The following is a 15,121-nucleotide window of genomic DNA, read 5'->3' on the forward strand; positions in this document are numbered from 1 at the left end:
CGAAGTTGCAAGCCATCCAGCGCATGGCAAGATGGACTCGAATCTCCACCCTGCCAAGGTGAAAGCACTTCTGACCACATACCCTCCGAGAAGACCCATCCCCGGAGTCCACTTAATCCCCCGGCCAGGAGGGGGATGCTCAGTCACACCTGACTCCCTCTACCCCTCTCCCCAGCCTGCCATCCTCACCCGAAGAGAGACTCCCGGCACAGCATGAGACTGCCTCAGAGTGGAGGGCTCTTCTCCCCTTTCAGCCAGGAAAGCCCCTGCCCCTGTCAGCTCCCTAGCAGTCACCACACAGGCCAAGTAATCAAACTGCTGCATTTTATTCTGTAGAAAGCGCTGCCCTACATAACCCTGAGCCTGTCTCCAGGGCTACCGGAAGGTAGAGAAGCTCTGGGTGCTTGTGCAGGAGGCATAGGGCACGCCCCGGGAGCGAATCTGCAGGGTGTGGAAGGTGAGGGGTGGGTTTGGGCCCGAGGAGCCGGGGTTCAGGGACTCGGTGTGAGGCTCCATCACAGTCACGGGGACTGCATAGGACAGCATCTGGGGCCGGTCATCCTGGCGTCTCACCGTGCCCTTGCCCAGGAGGTGCAAGACACAGGAGAGGACATCAGCACTGCTGCAGGTGGACCCCCTGCCAAGGCTGCTGACCAAGCCCCTGGAAGGACACGGGCCCTTCTGCCAAGCCTCCAGCACCTGGTATGGAGCGGGGAGGGGAAACGATATGTAAGACGCCCAGCTTACTGCACCTCTAGCTCTCAGCCCCAGAACAGCGAGGCCATGAGGGGCACCCCAACCCCACTCCTCACCCACTACAGGCTCTACAGTGAGCCAGAGACTTCAAATGTGGATCCATCCTCCTGTGGACTGCCCCCTGCCTCCGGCAAAGCCTCCTCACCCAACGCCCACCCCCGCCTACCCGGCAGACGAGCTGGTCAATGTGCAGGCCCTCGTCCCCGTGGGCCTTGAGGATTCGGAGAATGAGGCAGTTGAGAAGGTTCCGTCTCTTCTCCAAGTTCCGGCCCTCTTCGTCCTCAGCTTTCAGGTATGTCTGAGCTGGGATGAGCCACACGTTGCCCCTCCGAGGCCTGGGTTCCTCGCTACCATCTCGAATCTTGAGCAGCCCTGAAATAAGCGCTGGTCACTTGGTGGGGGGGCCCTCGAGGAGGCTGGCCCCAGCTCAGGGCAGAGGCCCCGGGGCCCTAAGTACAGACCTCCTGGGGCATCCTTTGTCTCGTGAAGGTCCAGGGGGCCCCTTGAAGAGGTAAGAGGCCCAACTGCCTGATTCAGCATGTCTGGAGAGAGCCCGGAGAGCGCCAGCAGACTCTCCGTGGAGACCGCCTTAGGAAGAGGAGGCAAGCGTCAGGGCCTCCCCAGGAGGTGGAGCAGAGAGGGTGGAGGGAAGGAAAAGGAGGGACAGGTGGGAGAGAGCAGGGAGGCGTGAGGGGCTGGGCCACCTTCAGCTCATTGAGACGCAGCAGCAGCCACATCTGCACGGTGGACACATGCAGCGTCTGGTCCCCAAACTGCAGTTCAGCCCGGCCCAGCCATGTCCACTGCAGTCGCCTCTGCGGGGCCTGCTCTAGGGCAGGGTAGCTCTGACCTGAGTGTCAGGGAAGAGGAGGGAGTCAGGGGGGCTGGTGAGGACGCACCATCGGTGGAGCTTTGGCCCCGTTAATCTCTGCAGAGTCTGGGGCCCAGTGTTTCTGGACACTGTGGTTCCTGGTCTGAGCTTCCAGAGCTCAGCCCTCTCTGTGTCTGCCTCCTGGGTAAGGGGAGCCCACCCTGTGCCAGGCAGGCTGTGATCAGTGCCTTCGAGGAGTTCCCCAACTTTTAAGGGAGACAAAACCATGAAGTGAGGAAGGACTGGGGCTCTCATCAAACTGGAAACGTCTCCCCCAGTAGTGTAGGAGCTCCCTGAGGGCAGGGTCTAAGTCTCACCACCCGCTCCTTTGTCGCTGCCCAGCCCAGGATCAGCCCCCACTGGGGAGATTAGGTTACAATGACTGACCAGGAACGAAACACCCACCACTCTCCGGTGGTCTCAGGTGCCTCCTGCCTCCATCCTCCCCACCACCCAGAAAGGGAGTCTTGGGTCTTATTTTAAAGACAGAAAAGACAACAGGCTGGGGATCTGGCACCTGTAGCCCCACCCCAAACCTAAGCTCCTGCCCTTTTCCTCAAATCTACCCCGTGAAGGCTGCCAGCCCCAGGGGCCACCCCCAAGCCCAGGTTCTTTCCCGGTGTCCCAGCCCCCAGTTCTCTCGGCCAGCTGCTCACTCTTGCTGTAGAAGTTGGAGTATCGGTTCAAGGTGCCCCTCAGGTAGGCAGGCAGGCAGGTTCTGGGGTTGAGCGTGTGGCAGATGGAGGCAGTGGGCCAGCAGCGTGGTGACAGGACGAGCACAGACACTTCTGGCATCGCCCCTTCATAGTAAAGGTCCTCGTTCTCATCCTCCTCCTCCTCCGCCGCCTCGTCTCCCGCCCCGCCGGCCGCCGATGCTGCCCCAGCTTCCAGCTCAGCTTCCTCTCCGGTCCCTCTCTCGTGCCCCCTGCCGCTGGCCTCATGGCTCACCTGAAGACGATGAAACACAGGGCGCCCCAAAGCCAGCGGCTCCTCTGGTCTGCCCCGTGCCTCTCTCTGTGCCTCCCACCCTCCCACTTGCTAATTCCCTTCCCCAGCGCCCACCTGTATTTTCTTCTCTGTGTCCTCCAGCTTCAGGAGTTCCTGATCAAGCCGCTGGAGCTGGTACACGTGGAACTGGCGCTGCAGCTCCTCCGAGGTGCTCAGGCTCCGCAACATCTGCTGGGGGAGGCGGTTGGGGAAGCAGGGGCCGATCTGCTCCAGCACGGCCCCCTCCAGCCAGCTCGAGCCCACGCTCAGGAGACGGTCCGCCATGTAGTGCCTGCAGCGCGCACAGCCCAGGCCGAGCCTCAGTGTGGGTGCTTGGCATGGCCCCCCCGCTCCGGGACTCCAGCCTGCCGGGACCCCGGCCTCCCAGCCCCGAGGGCTGGCCCTGCCCGTCATCCTGCCACCCCCAACTCCCACTCCCTTGGTCCACACTCACTGGTAGTAATGCTCGAAAGTGGTCGCTATCTCCAGGCCAGAGAAGATCAGGACGGTTTCCAGGCATCGCTGCAGTTGGGCCAGCATCTCCATCCCCCGGGCCCCACCGATCCGGCTGCCCTGGATCCGCTGGTCGATGTGCCGTGCAAACTGCTCGCTTACCTGGGCAGTGGGGAGAGCACAGGAAAACTATGAAGGAGAGAACGGAGGAGGTGAGTGGGAACAGGGGGAGGGTCTGAGGAAGGAGATATGAATGGCCAGCAGGTTCATCAACTGGTCAGCGATTTTATAAAACCCTTATTTTTTATTTTTTTAAAGAAGATGTTGGGGGTAGGAGTTTATTAATTTATTTATTTTTGCTGTGTTGGGTCTTCGTTTCTGTGCAAGAGCTTTCTCTAGTTGTGGCAAGCTGGGGCCCTTCCTCATCGCGGTGCGCGGGCCTCTCACTATCGTGGCCTCTCTTGTTGTGGAGCACAGGCTCCAGACACGCAGGCTCAGTGTTGTGGCTCACAGGCCTAGTTGCTCTGCGGCACGTGGGATCCTCCCAGACCAGGGCTCGAACCCACGTCCCCTGCATTAGCAGGCAGATAACCACTGTGCCACCAGGGAAGCCCCGAAAACTGTTTTTTTCACACTTAGCATGTCTAAAATCAAACTAACAATAGTAACTCAATGCAAGGAGACACAAGCACACCTCAGAGATATGGCGGGTTTGCCACCGCAATAAAGCAAGTCACGCAAATTTTCTGGTTTCCCAGCGCATACAAAAGGATGTTTACATTATACCATAGTGTATTAAGTGTGCAATAGCAGTATGCCTAAAAAACAGTGTACATACCTTAATTAAACAATACTTTATTGCTAAGAAATGCTGACCATCACCTGACAACACAGGGTTGCCACAAACCTTCAATTTGCAAAAAAATGCATTATTTGCAAAGCACAATAAAGCGAAGAGCAATAAAAGGAGGTATTCCTGTAAGTTATGTGCACAAAGATGGTCACACCACGTTGTTACAGCCATGCTTCTGGCTCCCACTTCGCTGTTCTCTGCTTACCAGGGCACTCTGCTTAACTGTGCATCTTCTCTAGGAGACTGTAAACTTTGAGGGAAGGGATTTCGTCTATCTTCAGGTCTTATCTCAGTGCCTGACACATTTTAAGTGCCTATTAAATATTTGTGGAATGACAGGAGTGGTGGAGTAAATTATAGTATCGATACATCTATTGGATGGAATTTATACAAAACTTTGAAGACAAACAGCAACACTGAAAATGGCTTTTCATGTTAAGGGTCAAAAGAAAACAGGATAAAGCATTTTAGCTACTTGTGAGTAAACTATATGAAATCAAGCACCCAAGTAGAAGAAAGTATGCCGAGATGTATTAGGATGGTACAAAGTGGGTCATTTCTTTCTTTTATCTTCCTTTTTTTTTGCGGGGGGCGGGGCGGGGGGGGAGGTGCTGTGGGCATGGCTTATGGGATCTTAGTTCCCCGACCAGGGATGGAACCTGGGCCCACAGCAGTGAAAGCGCAGAGTCCTAACCACTGGACCACCAGGGTATTCCTGTTTTTTTGAATTTTTGAAAACATGGTTCTATATTAGTGTTGTACATGCTCCTTGTTGAGTGGGAATGGAAGGGTGGGCCATCCTGAGGAGGGGAAGGGAGAGTTTAGGGGCAGAGGCCCCAGGGGAGGGGAGGATGGGAGGCTTACGTGGGCAGCTATGAGGAAAGGGTGCTTCAGCAGGGCACCAGCACAGCCGTTCTGCAGCGCCAGCAAGAAGGCTGCCCGTGGCCCAAACAGCTCGGAGCTGGACTTCTGCAGATTACTGAAGTGTTCGCAGTAGCGGGGCACAAAGTCATCATCCCGCCAGTGTGAGGTCAGAAAACTGTTGACCTGGAGGGTGGGAAGGGGCGGCAGTGTGAAGGGCAACCCAACAAACCGCCGGCACCGTTCCGCCCTCCCTCCCCGCCCCCCCTCCGCTGCTCCTGCCCACCTGCTCCTCCACCACTGCCCGCCAGCAGCGGGTCAGGTTTCTCATGATGCTGCTAGGAAGCCCCCGGGTGGCCAGGGAGCTCCAGTCATGGCTTCTGTTTCTGCCCTCTGTGGAGACAGGGGAAGGGGCGGAGGCAAGGCGGTGGCAGCCCTCAGCTCCTGGGTCCCCATTCGAGCGTGAGCCTGGGGTTCTTTCCTGACATTCTGCCACCCAAAATGATGCTCCCAGGTGGGGGTGACACAAACCAGAAGATGAACAGGCTGAGCATGCAGGGAGGGGGTGGTGAGGAGGGACAGACGCCTGTAGTATGTGAGTTGGGGGAGGGGAGGCCCCCAACCGAGCTCCCGCCTGAGCCCCCAGCACTCACTGGGCCGAGGAGCGGCCACCACTGGAGGGGCTGCCTCGCAGGGCTCCACGTGCACCAGCAGGTGGGTGAGGCGGCGCACCCGTGAGGAGAAAGCTGCTGCGCGGCTCTGCGGGTTGTGGGCAGCCTCCCGACACTCCAGGTACTGGTCCAGCAACCAGCCCAGGGGGCTGACCCCATCCTCATCTGGAGGCGGGGGAAAAACAAGCCAAGGCAGGGCATGTCTCCAGGGCAGTGGGGAAGCTGGGCTGGACAGGAGTGCCAAGAAAGAGCAGCAGGACAGGACGATACGGCAAGGGAGGTAGCAAGGTCCCTCCTGACCATGTGGTGTCAGCAGGCAGCCAGGAGACACGGGAAAGGAGGCAGCCCCTGGGCTGTGAAAAGGGAGCTTGGGGGTACTGAATGAACGCAGGTATCCACAGGGCCAAGAGCATAACCCAGGTGGCTCTAGGCCAGAGCAAGAAGGGGCTGATGAGCAGGGCCGAGCAACGGGATAGTAAAGGGGCCAGGGGCAGGGACAGTTACCGGGGGAGGTGATGTTCTGCACCAGGGGGCTGACCAGGGCCTCCCAGCAGGTCTTGCCCAGTGCTCGGGCAGCTTCACTGTCTGGGAGGAAGCGATCAGCAAAATTCTGCTCCTGACGTAGAGCCCCGTTGAGTCTGGGGAGAAGAGTGGGGAGGAAGGTGTTGGGGGCTGGAGCCTAAGTGACTCCTGTGTCCACCAGCCTAAGATCGCCAGCTACCCCTCTCATGCACACAGGTACACACGCACTCACACACACCTAGAGCTCAGGTGCAGGAGGCTCCTGCGGTCCTCCGCGATGTCCTGGCTCCAAGCCTGCGCCCTGACCATGTAGAAGAGGCGTGTGTGGCGACACAGCTGCTCCCGGAACACCGGCCAGAACGTGGGCTTGGGGCCCAGGACCTCTAATCCCCGAATGCGCGTGTCGATGCCGCCCTGCAATGTGCAAAGGCCCATTTCCGCCGGCCCCATACCCTCCTCAGGAGGCGCTGGAGAGGTGGCCCAAGATCTGCAAGGGTTACGGGCCGCAGAGCCTCCTGCCCATGGCTGCCCCCCTCCCCCGGCCCCACCTGCTGGCAGCGCTTTATGCGGATCTGGATGACTGGCCAGAAGCGGTTCAGGTTCTCCAGGAGGACCAGCCGGCTGGCGGAGGGCATCACGTTCACCTGGTGGCAAGGGGGTGGCAGGCAGAGAGCGCTGTCACACGTGTGGATGGGAGTGCTGAAAGAACCCTGGTCTGCTCCCGTTAACTGCTGTGTGCCTCCCTCCCCCAGCCCTGGGGTGTGCGGGGTCCTGACCGAGGGGTCCTAATGCCACCCTCACTGCTCGGGGCCTGATGCTGTCACACGGGCACAGGGATGGACTTCATCTACTATGGGGCTCAAAGCAGGGAAGAATATAGGCATTTAGGGGTCTGGGCAGGAGGGTGGATCCCTTGAGGGGTGGCCTAATGGCACAGGGGTCCCTACCGAGTTGAGTTCCGTGTTAAGGGAGGTGGCGCTGTCGCCCCCGAACACCACCACCCTGGCCGGCATGTAGCTGGAATCTTCGCCAGCCACCAGCAGAGCCAGCTGCCTAGGAGCGGGGCAGAGGGACCAATCGGAACCGATCCAGTCGTGTCCTCACAGACACAGCTGAGGGGACTCTGGTCACCTTCAGGGGCGTGTGGGTGCTTCCCCAGGACAAACGGCAGGGAAGTCACGGGACAGCGTGGGTGTGTGTCTAGGCACAGGCATGGAGCGCGTTACCTGACGAGGACGCCCTGGTGCATGTGTAGGGTGATGTAGTGGGAGCCGGCGCTGCCACTGGACTCCCAGTAGGTCTTGGGGTTGCGGTCCGTCAGCTTGCTGGCCCGGTGCGGGTTGGAGGACACCTCCACCTTCTCCCAGCACTTGTCCTCCTTCACCTCCACGCTGGAGCCTGCGGGCAAGCGGGAAGGGGTGGCGGTCACAGCCCTGGCAGGTGTGGAGGGAAAACACACAGAGGTGTGGGGACGCGGGGTGATGGGGGGACAGGCACGAACCCTGGCAGAGATGCCTGAGGAACACGTCAAAGAAGGGGATGTTGATGGGGCGGTGCGTGCGTCTGTGGTCTTCGATCTGGCCCAGCACCATCTGCAGCCCGGACATCGGAGAGAAGGGGTGCGGGGAGGGGGAAGAGACACGGAAACACACGTGGAGGAAAAACCCCAGGAGCAGCGGGACTAACTCCGTAACACTGGCAGAGCAGGACCAGCTGGGAAAGCGGGGCCAGGAACAAACGCCCCCAGGTTCACTAGATTCACCTGCCTTCCAACTTCAGGAACACACCCCCTTCCCCTGCCACTGCTTGGGTTTCATACTCTTACTCAGCTGTGAACCCAAAGGCTTCCCCCTGCCCTTCCTCCTGACCTGGATACAGCCTCCCAGGATGTTGGTGGTGAGTTTCCGGTAGAGGTGCGCATGCTTCTCACACTTGAACACCATGTCCCGCAGCTCCTGAGCCAGCTCCAGCTTTCCCAGGTGCTTTTCCAGGGCTTTGGAGATGGCATCTCGGGCTCCCAGCTGATTCAGCACCACAGCATAGTCCCTGCTCACCGAGGCCAGGTGGTGCAGGAAGAGGATCAGCTCCTGGAGCACCTGGGAAGGAGGCAGGGGGAGGTGAATAAAGGGGACAGACCACAAGCGTCTTCAGTAGTACTGACTACACACGTACTGTGTGCTGGGTGCCAGGGCTACTGCAGTTAACAGAGTGAGGAAGTAAAAAGACAAGGATGAGGAGACATGAGGGCTCGGTGGAATTAGAGAACCAAACAAACCGCAATGGAAAAGCCAAGAGGTGCCCTGGACCCTGGGGTTCTTAACTACTGATTACGCTGGCAATAGGCGCAGGGGGCATCCCCGGTTGTTTCTTTTCAGGCCCAGCTGTCCCAAGAAACCTTGCTGTGGGGCTGTGTTATGAGATGCTCAGCCCCCAAGCACAGACACCTGACAGCAAAGAGGGGGCCGAGAGGGACCGGATGTATGTGTGGACACTCAGTAAACCCACCACAGAGCTAAAATCTGGGTAGCCGCCAAAGGTGTGTGCTGCAGACACCCGCTGCCTCCATGACCCTAGTTCTCTGACTGCTTCCCAAGCCTTCTGTGCCCAGGAGTGCTCTGTGGCAGGGGACTCTGGGATGTGATGGTCCCCTCTGCCTTCTTCACCCCCCTTTCCTTCACAGGCCCAGCCAAACAGGAGCCACTGAGGCTCTTAATGTAATATAGGTATCGTCCTTTAGGTAACAAAGGAGATGGCAAATAAGATCACACATTTGGGGGCTTCCCTGGTGGCGCAGTGGTTGAGAATCTGCCTGCCAATGCAGGGGACACAGGTTCGAGCCCTGGTCTGGGAAGATCCCACATGCCGCTGAGCAACTAGGTCTGTGAGCCACAACTACTGAGCCTGCGCATCTGGAGCCTGTGCTCCACAACAAGAGAGGCCACGATAGTGAGAGGCCCGCGCACCGCGACGAAGAGTGGCCCCCGCTTGCCGCAACTGGAGAAAGCCCTCGCACAGAAACGAAGACCCAACACAGCCATAAATAAATAAATAAATAAATAAATAAATAAATAAATAAATAAAATTTAAAAAAAAAAAAAAAAAAGATCACACATTTGGGTTACATTTGCATAATGAAATACAGGAAAGATACATAAATTAATACAAATGGTTACCAATAAGGGGCATGTGGGTGGCACTGGGAGGACAGGGACTCAGGTGGGAGTGAGAATTTTGTTTCTACCTTGTTATATTGTTTTGATTTGTGAACTGTGTGAACGTACCATCTATTTTTTAAAATACAATTCGATTTTAAAAACGAAACCCAAACCAAGAGCACAAAGGCTCCACGGTGCCCTCTCAAGCCCCGCCCAGGGGGTCTGCCTTTCCAGAAGCTGCCTGGCGTCCTCCCCCTCTCAGCATCTCCCCAGGGCAGGGCAGGGGTACCTCTCGGTCAGTGTCTGGGGACCGCAGGCAGGCCATGCAGGCGTCCATGGCCTCATGCCAGGGGAGAAGCAATGCCTCAGGAAAGTCCACCAGCCGCATCAGGATTCTGGGGAGCAGAGGGCAGTAGGAGGGAGATGTGCAGCCTGCCTCGGAGACCCCTCTGCCCAGCCCCGCCCCTCACCACCCCCTCACCTCAGAACAGCCAGGTGCAGGGCCTTGTTGGCCACAGGAGTGTCGAGGCTCCGCATCAGTGCGAGGAAGGGCTGGGGCTGCCGCTGCAGTTGCAGCAGGAGTGCCTTGACCTCGCTCCCACGGGGCCCCTCTGAGCTGAGAGCTTGCTCCAGATCCAGGAAGATTTTCCCAGCCAGACCGTAACCCTCCACCAGATGCTGCAGAGGAGTGTTGGGGCACTGAGTCGGGGCTTCTTTTGCTACAGGAAAGGGGAAGTCACAAGAGTTGGCCATCGTTAGTGATGTGAAAGATCATAAAAGGAGAGACATCCATAACTCTCAACTCTTGTTTCCTCATTTCTCCTAAAAATATTTTTAATTTTTTTCCCCCTGAACGCCAGGTTTTGGGGATCTCATAGCATCTCTTAATGTACTTTTAAGACAGCTTCATGACAAACTTTTTATTTTGTATTCTTAAAATAGCAAAGGAGCTTCCTATCTGCAAATAGCAGAGCATTTCCCTGTATCTGGAAGCATGCAATAATCTGTTTTTCTCTACAATAGAAAAAATTCAATGTGAGGGCTTTCAAGGCTTCAAATTTCTTGCAATGTTCTAACTTGACACTCCTTCATACTTCGGAGGGAGGACAATGTCTGCTTCTCCATTCACTGCTTATCTCGAAATTTCAGATTCTTCCTGAAGTGCCATCTCTTCCAGAGAGGACTGCACAAAAACCAGCACAGACATCTCTCTTGGGCTAATGCCCTCCCAGAGGCCAGTGTGCAGAGCTGCTGTCTGTTTGGCAACCCACCTTCCACTCTGGCTGCGTCTGCTGATTCCTGAGGCTGGGCCTGGGCTTCCAGCAGGGATGGGTAGGCCAGCTGCCCTGTCAGGGCCTCGGGCCCGTATTTCCTGTAGACATGGCAGTTGAGCAGGTCCCTGAGAGCGCTGTCATCGAGTCGCTGTGGCAGAGCCAGCAGCAGGTCCTGGGCCAACTCCATGGGCATGGCCAGCTCAGCCAGGATCTCGTCATCCAGAATCTGTCATCGGGGAGAAGCTCTCACTGCAGGCGGCTCTGCCGGCGCAGAGGCTCCAGAGGCACTTGCCAGGGGAAGGGAGTTCTGCACACGCCTTCTCCATCCCAAATCTCTCATGGGGTGTCCTCCCAAACATCTCGCCAACATCTCCGAACATCCTAGACCCCTCCCCTGCAGCCCTTACGCTATCACCCTCCACTTCCCATCCTGAGCCTTCCAAATGCTGTGTCACAGTCCAGCCCTCCAACCTCTGTGTGTCTCTGGGCGGCTCTACCTCCCCATCCAGGTTCTCCTGGAGGATCTGGAGAACCTCCTGATGGTCGGGTCCATCCAGCTTCTTGATGAAGAAGAGGAGCTCCCACCACTCGGCCTGGCTCAGGTGTTCACTCTCCTCAGCGTCCTCATCCTCAGGCAGCACGCAGGGCACGGCGTAGAGCTCTGCCATGGGCTTCCACCGCCAGGAGGGCAGGGCTGTGGAAATGAAAGGGGCACAGGGATGTCACTGCCCGCCCAGCCAGACCACCGCTCCTCTGCACAGAGCTGATCCCTGCTTCCCCTCTGGGCTCACCTACACCCACAGCTCCACTGACCGCTGCCCCCTGGTACTCATCAGCCTCAACCACGTCTTCGGTGTCTTCTTCAAAGCCCAGAATCTCGAGCATGTGCCAGTGTACCCAATAGGTGCGGCCTGTTGACTCCCACAACACCTGGGGGATATGGGAAAAGAGGGAAGGGGAAGAGAGCTCACCTAATGACCGGCTGTGGCCCGATGCTGAGGACACACAGCCCTCACAGCCCTCAGGGTGACCACCTGGCCAGGTTTGGAAAAACCTCTAAAGAGCAAAACCCGTGGTATATGGAGAACACGTACACGCACACAAAGGATGCCTTCCCCAAACGGGAACGGGCTCTCTCCCCTCACCTATCCTTGGTGGCTTATGCCCCATACTTCCTCCTGGCCTTAACCACACTGTCTTCCTGAACTTGACCTTGGGGATGGTCTTGCCGTATCAGTCTTGTTCCTGGGAGTGAGTCCTCCTGACCTCAGTCTCCTAAAGGCAGATTTTCTCAGCCCTCCAAATGGCTCCCCTCTCAATTGCTGACCCCCTTTTACCGTACCCGGCTTACTGAGGGTTTTCACTTTCTGAGTGGCCTGCCAGAGGCCCCACCTTGAAGCCCCAGCTACGCCCCACCCAAGACAGACCCCCAACGGTGGCCCGCCCCCGCGCTCTTGCTCACCTGCACAGGGGGCACGCCATCGTTGCTCTGCCGGAACTCGCCCTCGTCCCCGGCACTGATCTCCTCGTAATCGTCCAGCATCCGCACTCGCATGCCCGGCTGCAGCGCGTCCCGCACGTACAAGGCATAGGTATTGCCACTTGCGAACTCGGAGCGAGGGCGAAACCGCCTTGACCTCCTAAGGGAGGGCAGGGCCTGGGCGGGTGGGTGCCCTGGGCCTGCATCTGCCAGCTGGGGCTGGAAGATGGAACAGGAGGGTCGTGCCGAGGGCCCCTGTCTGCCCGAGGCCCAGTCCCAGCGCATGGCCTGTACCAGCTCCGAGATCAGGGTGCCCATAGCCATGCTGAACTCCAGCTCCAGCCGACCCCTCTCCCCACTCAACTCCTCGGGAGTGGAGCTCTGGGCTCCTGGTTCCACAGCACTGTCATTCAACTGATCCAGGAGGGAGGTGACGTGCAGATAGCGCTTCACCAGGGAGAAGAGCAGCCTTCCTGGGACCTGTAGGACACAATCTTTGGCCTATGTCCCCCTTGCTCCAGCTTTAGTGCCTCTCTCCACACTGTCCTCTGCGGACAGGTGCAAAGGCCTGATCCCGAGATTTTGTCCACAGCTCCCTCCCAACACTCTCCGTAGAATACCTGTGGCAGCTGAATGCCCTCGAAAGACATGGGATGTTCAGAGAGCGTAGCCTGTGCAAACAGTGCCAGCAGAGCACAGCGGCTGTCAAAATCCAGGTGTTTCTCAATGGCCTCCTGCTGGCTCAGTGACAGAAGGATCTGGGTCCGGGTCCCTGTAACCCACACCCCAATCAGTAACAGCTCCCTAACCTTGCCCTTCCCAGGCATCTCTCTTAGACTCTCTACTCTCTCACTCCTTCTGCTGCCACACACTAAGAATGACATGATTTGCTGATTTGCTTCAAAAGCCAAAACTTACTATCTTATCCTATCCTATTACTGTCTCATATGCAATAGTCTAATAGTCTAAACCCTTCCTCTGCATAGAAAGGCAGTTAACAGGAAGTTCTTGAGGATTCAGTCTCCCCTTTCTGCCGAGATGCCCACACTCACCTTCCCACCTCCTTTTCTTCCAATCCTAAGACAAGGGCGACAGAATCATTTACGTACTGATGAGATCAGAGGCTTCTGTCACAGGGACCTGTGAGACGCTAAGCTGACCCAGTCCCTCTCCTGCTCCCCTTTCCTCCCCACACTGCCCCTCACCAGCATCATGGGAAGCCAGGGCTTGTATCATCCGGCCTGCGCTCCAGCGAATTTGATAATCGGGACTACTGAGCATGTGCATGAGCAAGTCCAGGACCCTTGGGTCTTTGAAGACCCCCGTGAGGGGCTCAATGCTGGCATAGGCGCTGAGCACATGGACAGTGTGAAGCAGAGGGGCGGGAGGAATGGTGCCCTCACATTCCTCCAGCTGCCGAAGGGCCCTCTGAATCAGAGACTTCACATCGGTTTCCATCTCCCCCAGCACAGATTTGTCCAGGGCTCCAGCCTCCCCTGCTGTCTCCTGGGAGGGCCCGATGACCTGGCCATCTTCGCCCAGCATCTTGTGGCAGTTGGCATAGATCTCGTCATTGGACATCCATAGCAGGATGTGCTCAGCCTTGCAGTCCACTTGGTTAGAACCCCCTTCCCCGTCATCCCCACGCCGGAGGATGAGCCAGCGGATCTGGTACTCAGGATGCCCATCATGGCCCACTCGCTGGCGTATCAGCTCATCAGGATAGGCGTGCAAGCCGGGCCCCAGGGGCACCCTGAATTCCCTGTAGCGGAGTTCCCCCACCATCCTGGCACCTGGCAACACAAGGAAAAGAGAATAGGCAAGCTAGAGTGAGATGGGAGGTCAGAAAATCAAGGACACCCAGAAGTTGGGACAGCAAATGTGACAACAGCTGTCGGGCTGGGTGGGGTAAAGCAGGGCCCAGGAGTTGCCTGCTGCATGCTGGGTGGGGCCAGGCCTAAGCAGAGGAACACTGGGGTGTTTGTTCTGAAAGAACTCAAAATTTGGGGGCTAAAAGGAGGGTCCAAGGCCCTGCATGCAGCATGGAGCGAGTTGGTTTGGAGCAGAGGAAAGGGGACAGTGGAGGCAGGGCAGCCTTAGAATTAAAGTGAATCCCAGGGCCCAGGGACAGGCGGCAGCAGACCTGAGAAGGGGGTATGCGAAGCCCAGAGGGGTGTGTGTTTCGGGGAGTTGGGATCGAGACCCCGAGTGAATATGGGAAGGGGTGATAGCTCCAATGATTGAAGCATCGGAGAGTGAGTCTGCAAGGGCAAAAGACCCAGAGACCTGGTGTGGAGTGAGGGCGCAGGGCGCGACGGGCTGGGAGAAGGGGCTGGTAGGCTGGAGGCGCCCAAGATTGGAGGCGCTTAAGCAGCAAGGCCAGTGGGGGCGACGTGAGGCCCCGAACAGGGTGCACAGGAGACCCGATGGGTGAGGGGCGCGAGGCTTGTAGGACCGGGGTCGAAGACAGGAGAAGCCAGGGGCGCGCGGCAAGGTGCGGGGGAGGGGGCTAGGCCAGATAAACAAGAATCCCGAGGCGCGGCGGAATCGGGGGCGCGAGGCCCGGTGGGCGAGTGGGCGGAGGAAAACCCGGGCTCGGGGCGGGGGGCCGCGGCGGGGCTGTGGCCACCTCAGAAGTCGATGGGGGTCCCGGCGTGAGGCCTGTCCTTCGCCGAGCTAAGGACGCGGCGCAGGCTATGGCGGCGGCGCTGGCAGAGATTTGGGCCCCGCCTGGGCCCCCCGAAGGGGTCGAGGCGGAGAGGCGGGAGGGGGCGTGTTTCCGCAGGACAGGCGGTCGCAGGGGGCGTGGCGCGCGGGATCGAACGCCCTGGGGGCGTGGCGCTGCCAGCTCCCGGCCTGCGCGCGGGTCTGCGGCCTCCGGGGCCTGGCAGGGCGGGGCCTGTCGCCAACCAGCGGCGCCGCCCGCCTAGCTCTGGGGGCCCGTCGCCCGCCCGCCCGGAGCCGCCGCTCATTTCCGCCAGGCCCAGCGGAAAGCTAGGGGCCCTGGGAGAGCGCCGGGGCGGAGCCGCCGGTGCCACCTCGGCGACGCGCGGCACCTCCTCCTCCGCCCTTTCCTCTTCCTTTCCGTCTCCCTCCTCCTGTCACCGGAAGCGCCTTCCCCGCTTCCCGAAGTCAGAATTGGAAAAGACTTTGGAGGTCATTTATTCCCCCCTCCTCCATTACATATAAAGGCACGGAGCAAGGTGGGGGGGGGCACTGGAAATGAGAGGGGAACGGC

At 58.4% G+C, this 15,121-nt stretch overlaps 1 protein-coding gene across 6 annotated transcripts; it reads right to left on the minus strand.

The window, feature by feature from the left end:
• Positions 1–307: 307 nt before the first annotated feature.
• On the minus strand, positions 308–13,668 carry CUL7 (cullin 7; the record flags this gene model as incomplete). 6 transcript variants are annotated; one of them, XM_079713494.1, is made up of 25 exons in its annotated part: positions 308–699; positions 923–1,128; positions 1,218–1,344; positions 1,461–1,606; positions 2,284–2,575; positions 2,690–2,906; positions 3,069–3,229; positions 4,785–4,967; positions 5,068–5,174; positions 5,435–5,617; positions 5,957–6,090; positions 6,213–6,388; positions 6,523–6,618; positions 6,922–7,027; positions 7,201–7,372; positions 7,476–7,566; positions 7,843–8,070; positions 9,419–9,524; positions 9,611–9,842; positions 10,401–10,629; positions 10,901–11,097; positions 11,195–11,333; positions 11,866–12,363; positions 12,504–12,655; positions 13,089–13,668. In XM_079713494.1, the coding sequence occupies 25 exons, from the start codon at positions 13,666–13,668 to the stop codon at positions 376–378; spliced, it is 5,082 nt and encodes a 1,693-aa protein (XP_079569620.1). In that variant the 3' UTR covers positions 308–375. The 6 variants fall into 6 exon arrangements, with proteins under 6 accessions (XP_079569620.1, XP_079569618.1, XP_079569621.1 ...); XM_079713492.1 differs by having other exon boundaries at positions 9,611–9,848; XM_079713495.1 differs by having other exon boundaries at positions 923–1,140; positions 9,611–9,848.
• Positions 13,669–15,121: the final 1,453 nt, after the last annotated feature.

The sequence above is a fragment of the Hyperoodon ampullatus genome, assembly GCF_949752795.1.
Source record: "Hyperoodon ampullatus genome assembly, chromosome: 10".
In the NCBI taxonomy this organism is placed as follows: domain Eukaryota; kingdom Metazoa; phylum Chordata; class Mammalia; order Artiodactyla; family Ziphiidae; genus Hyperoodon; species Hyperoodon ampullatus.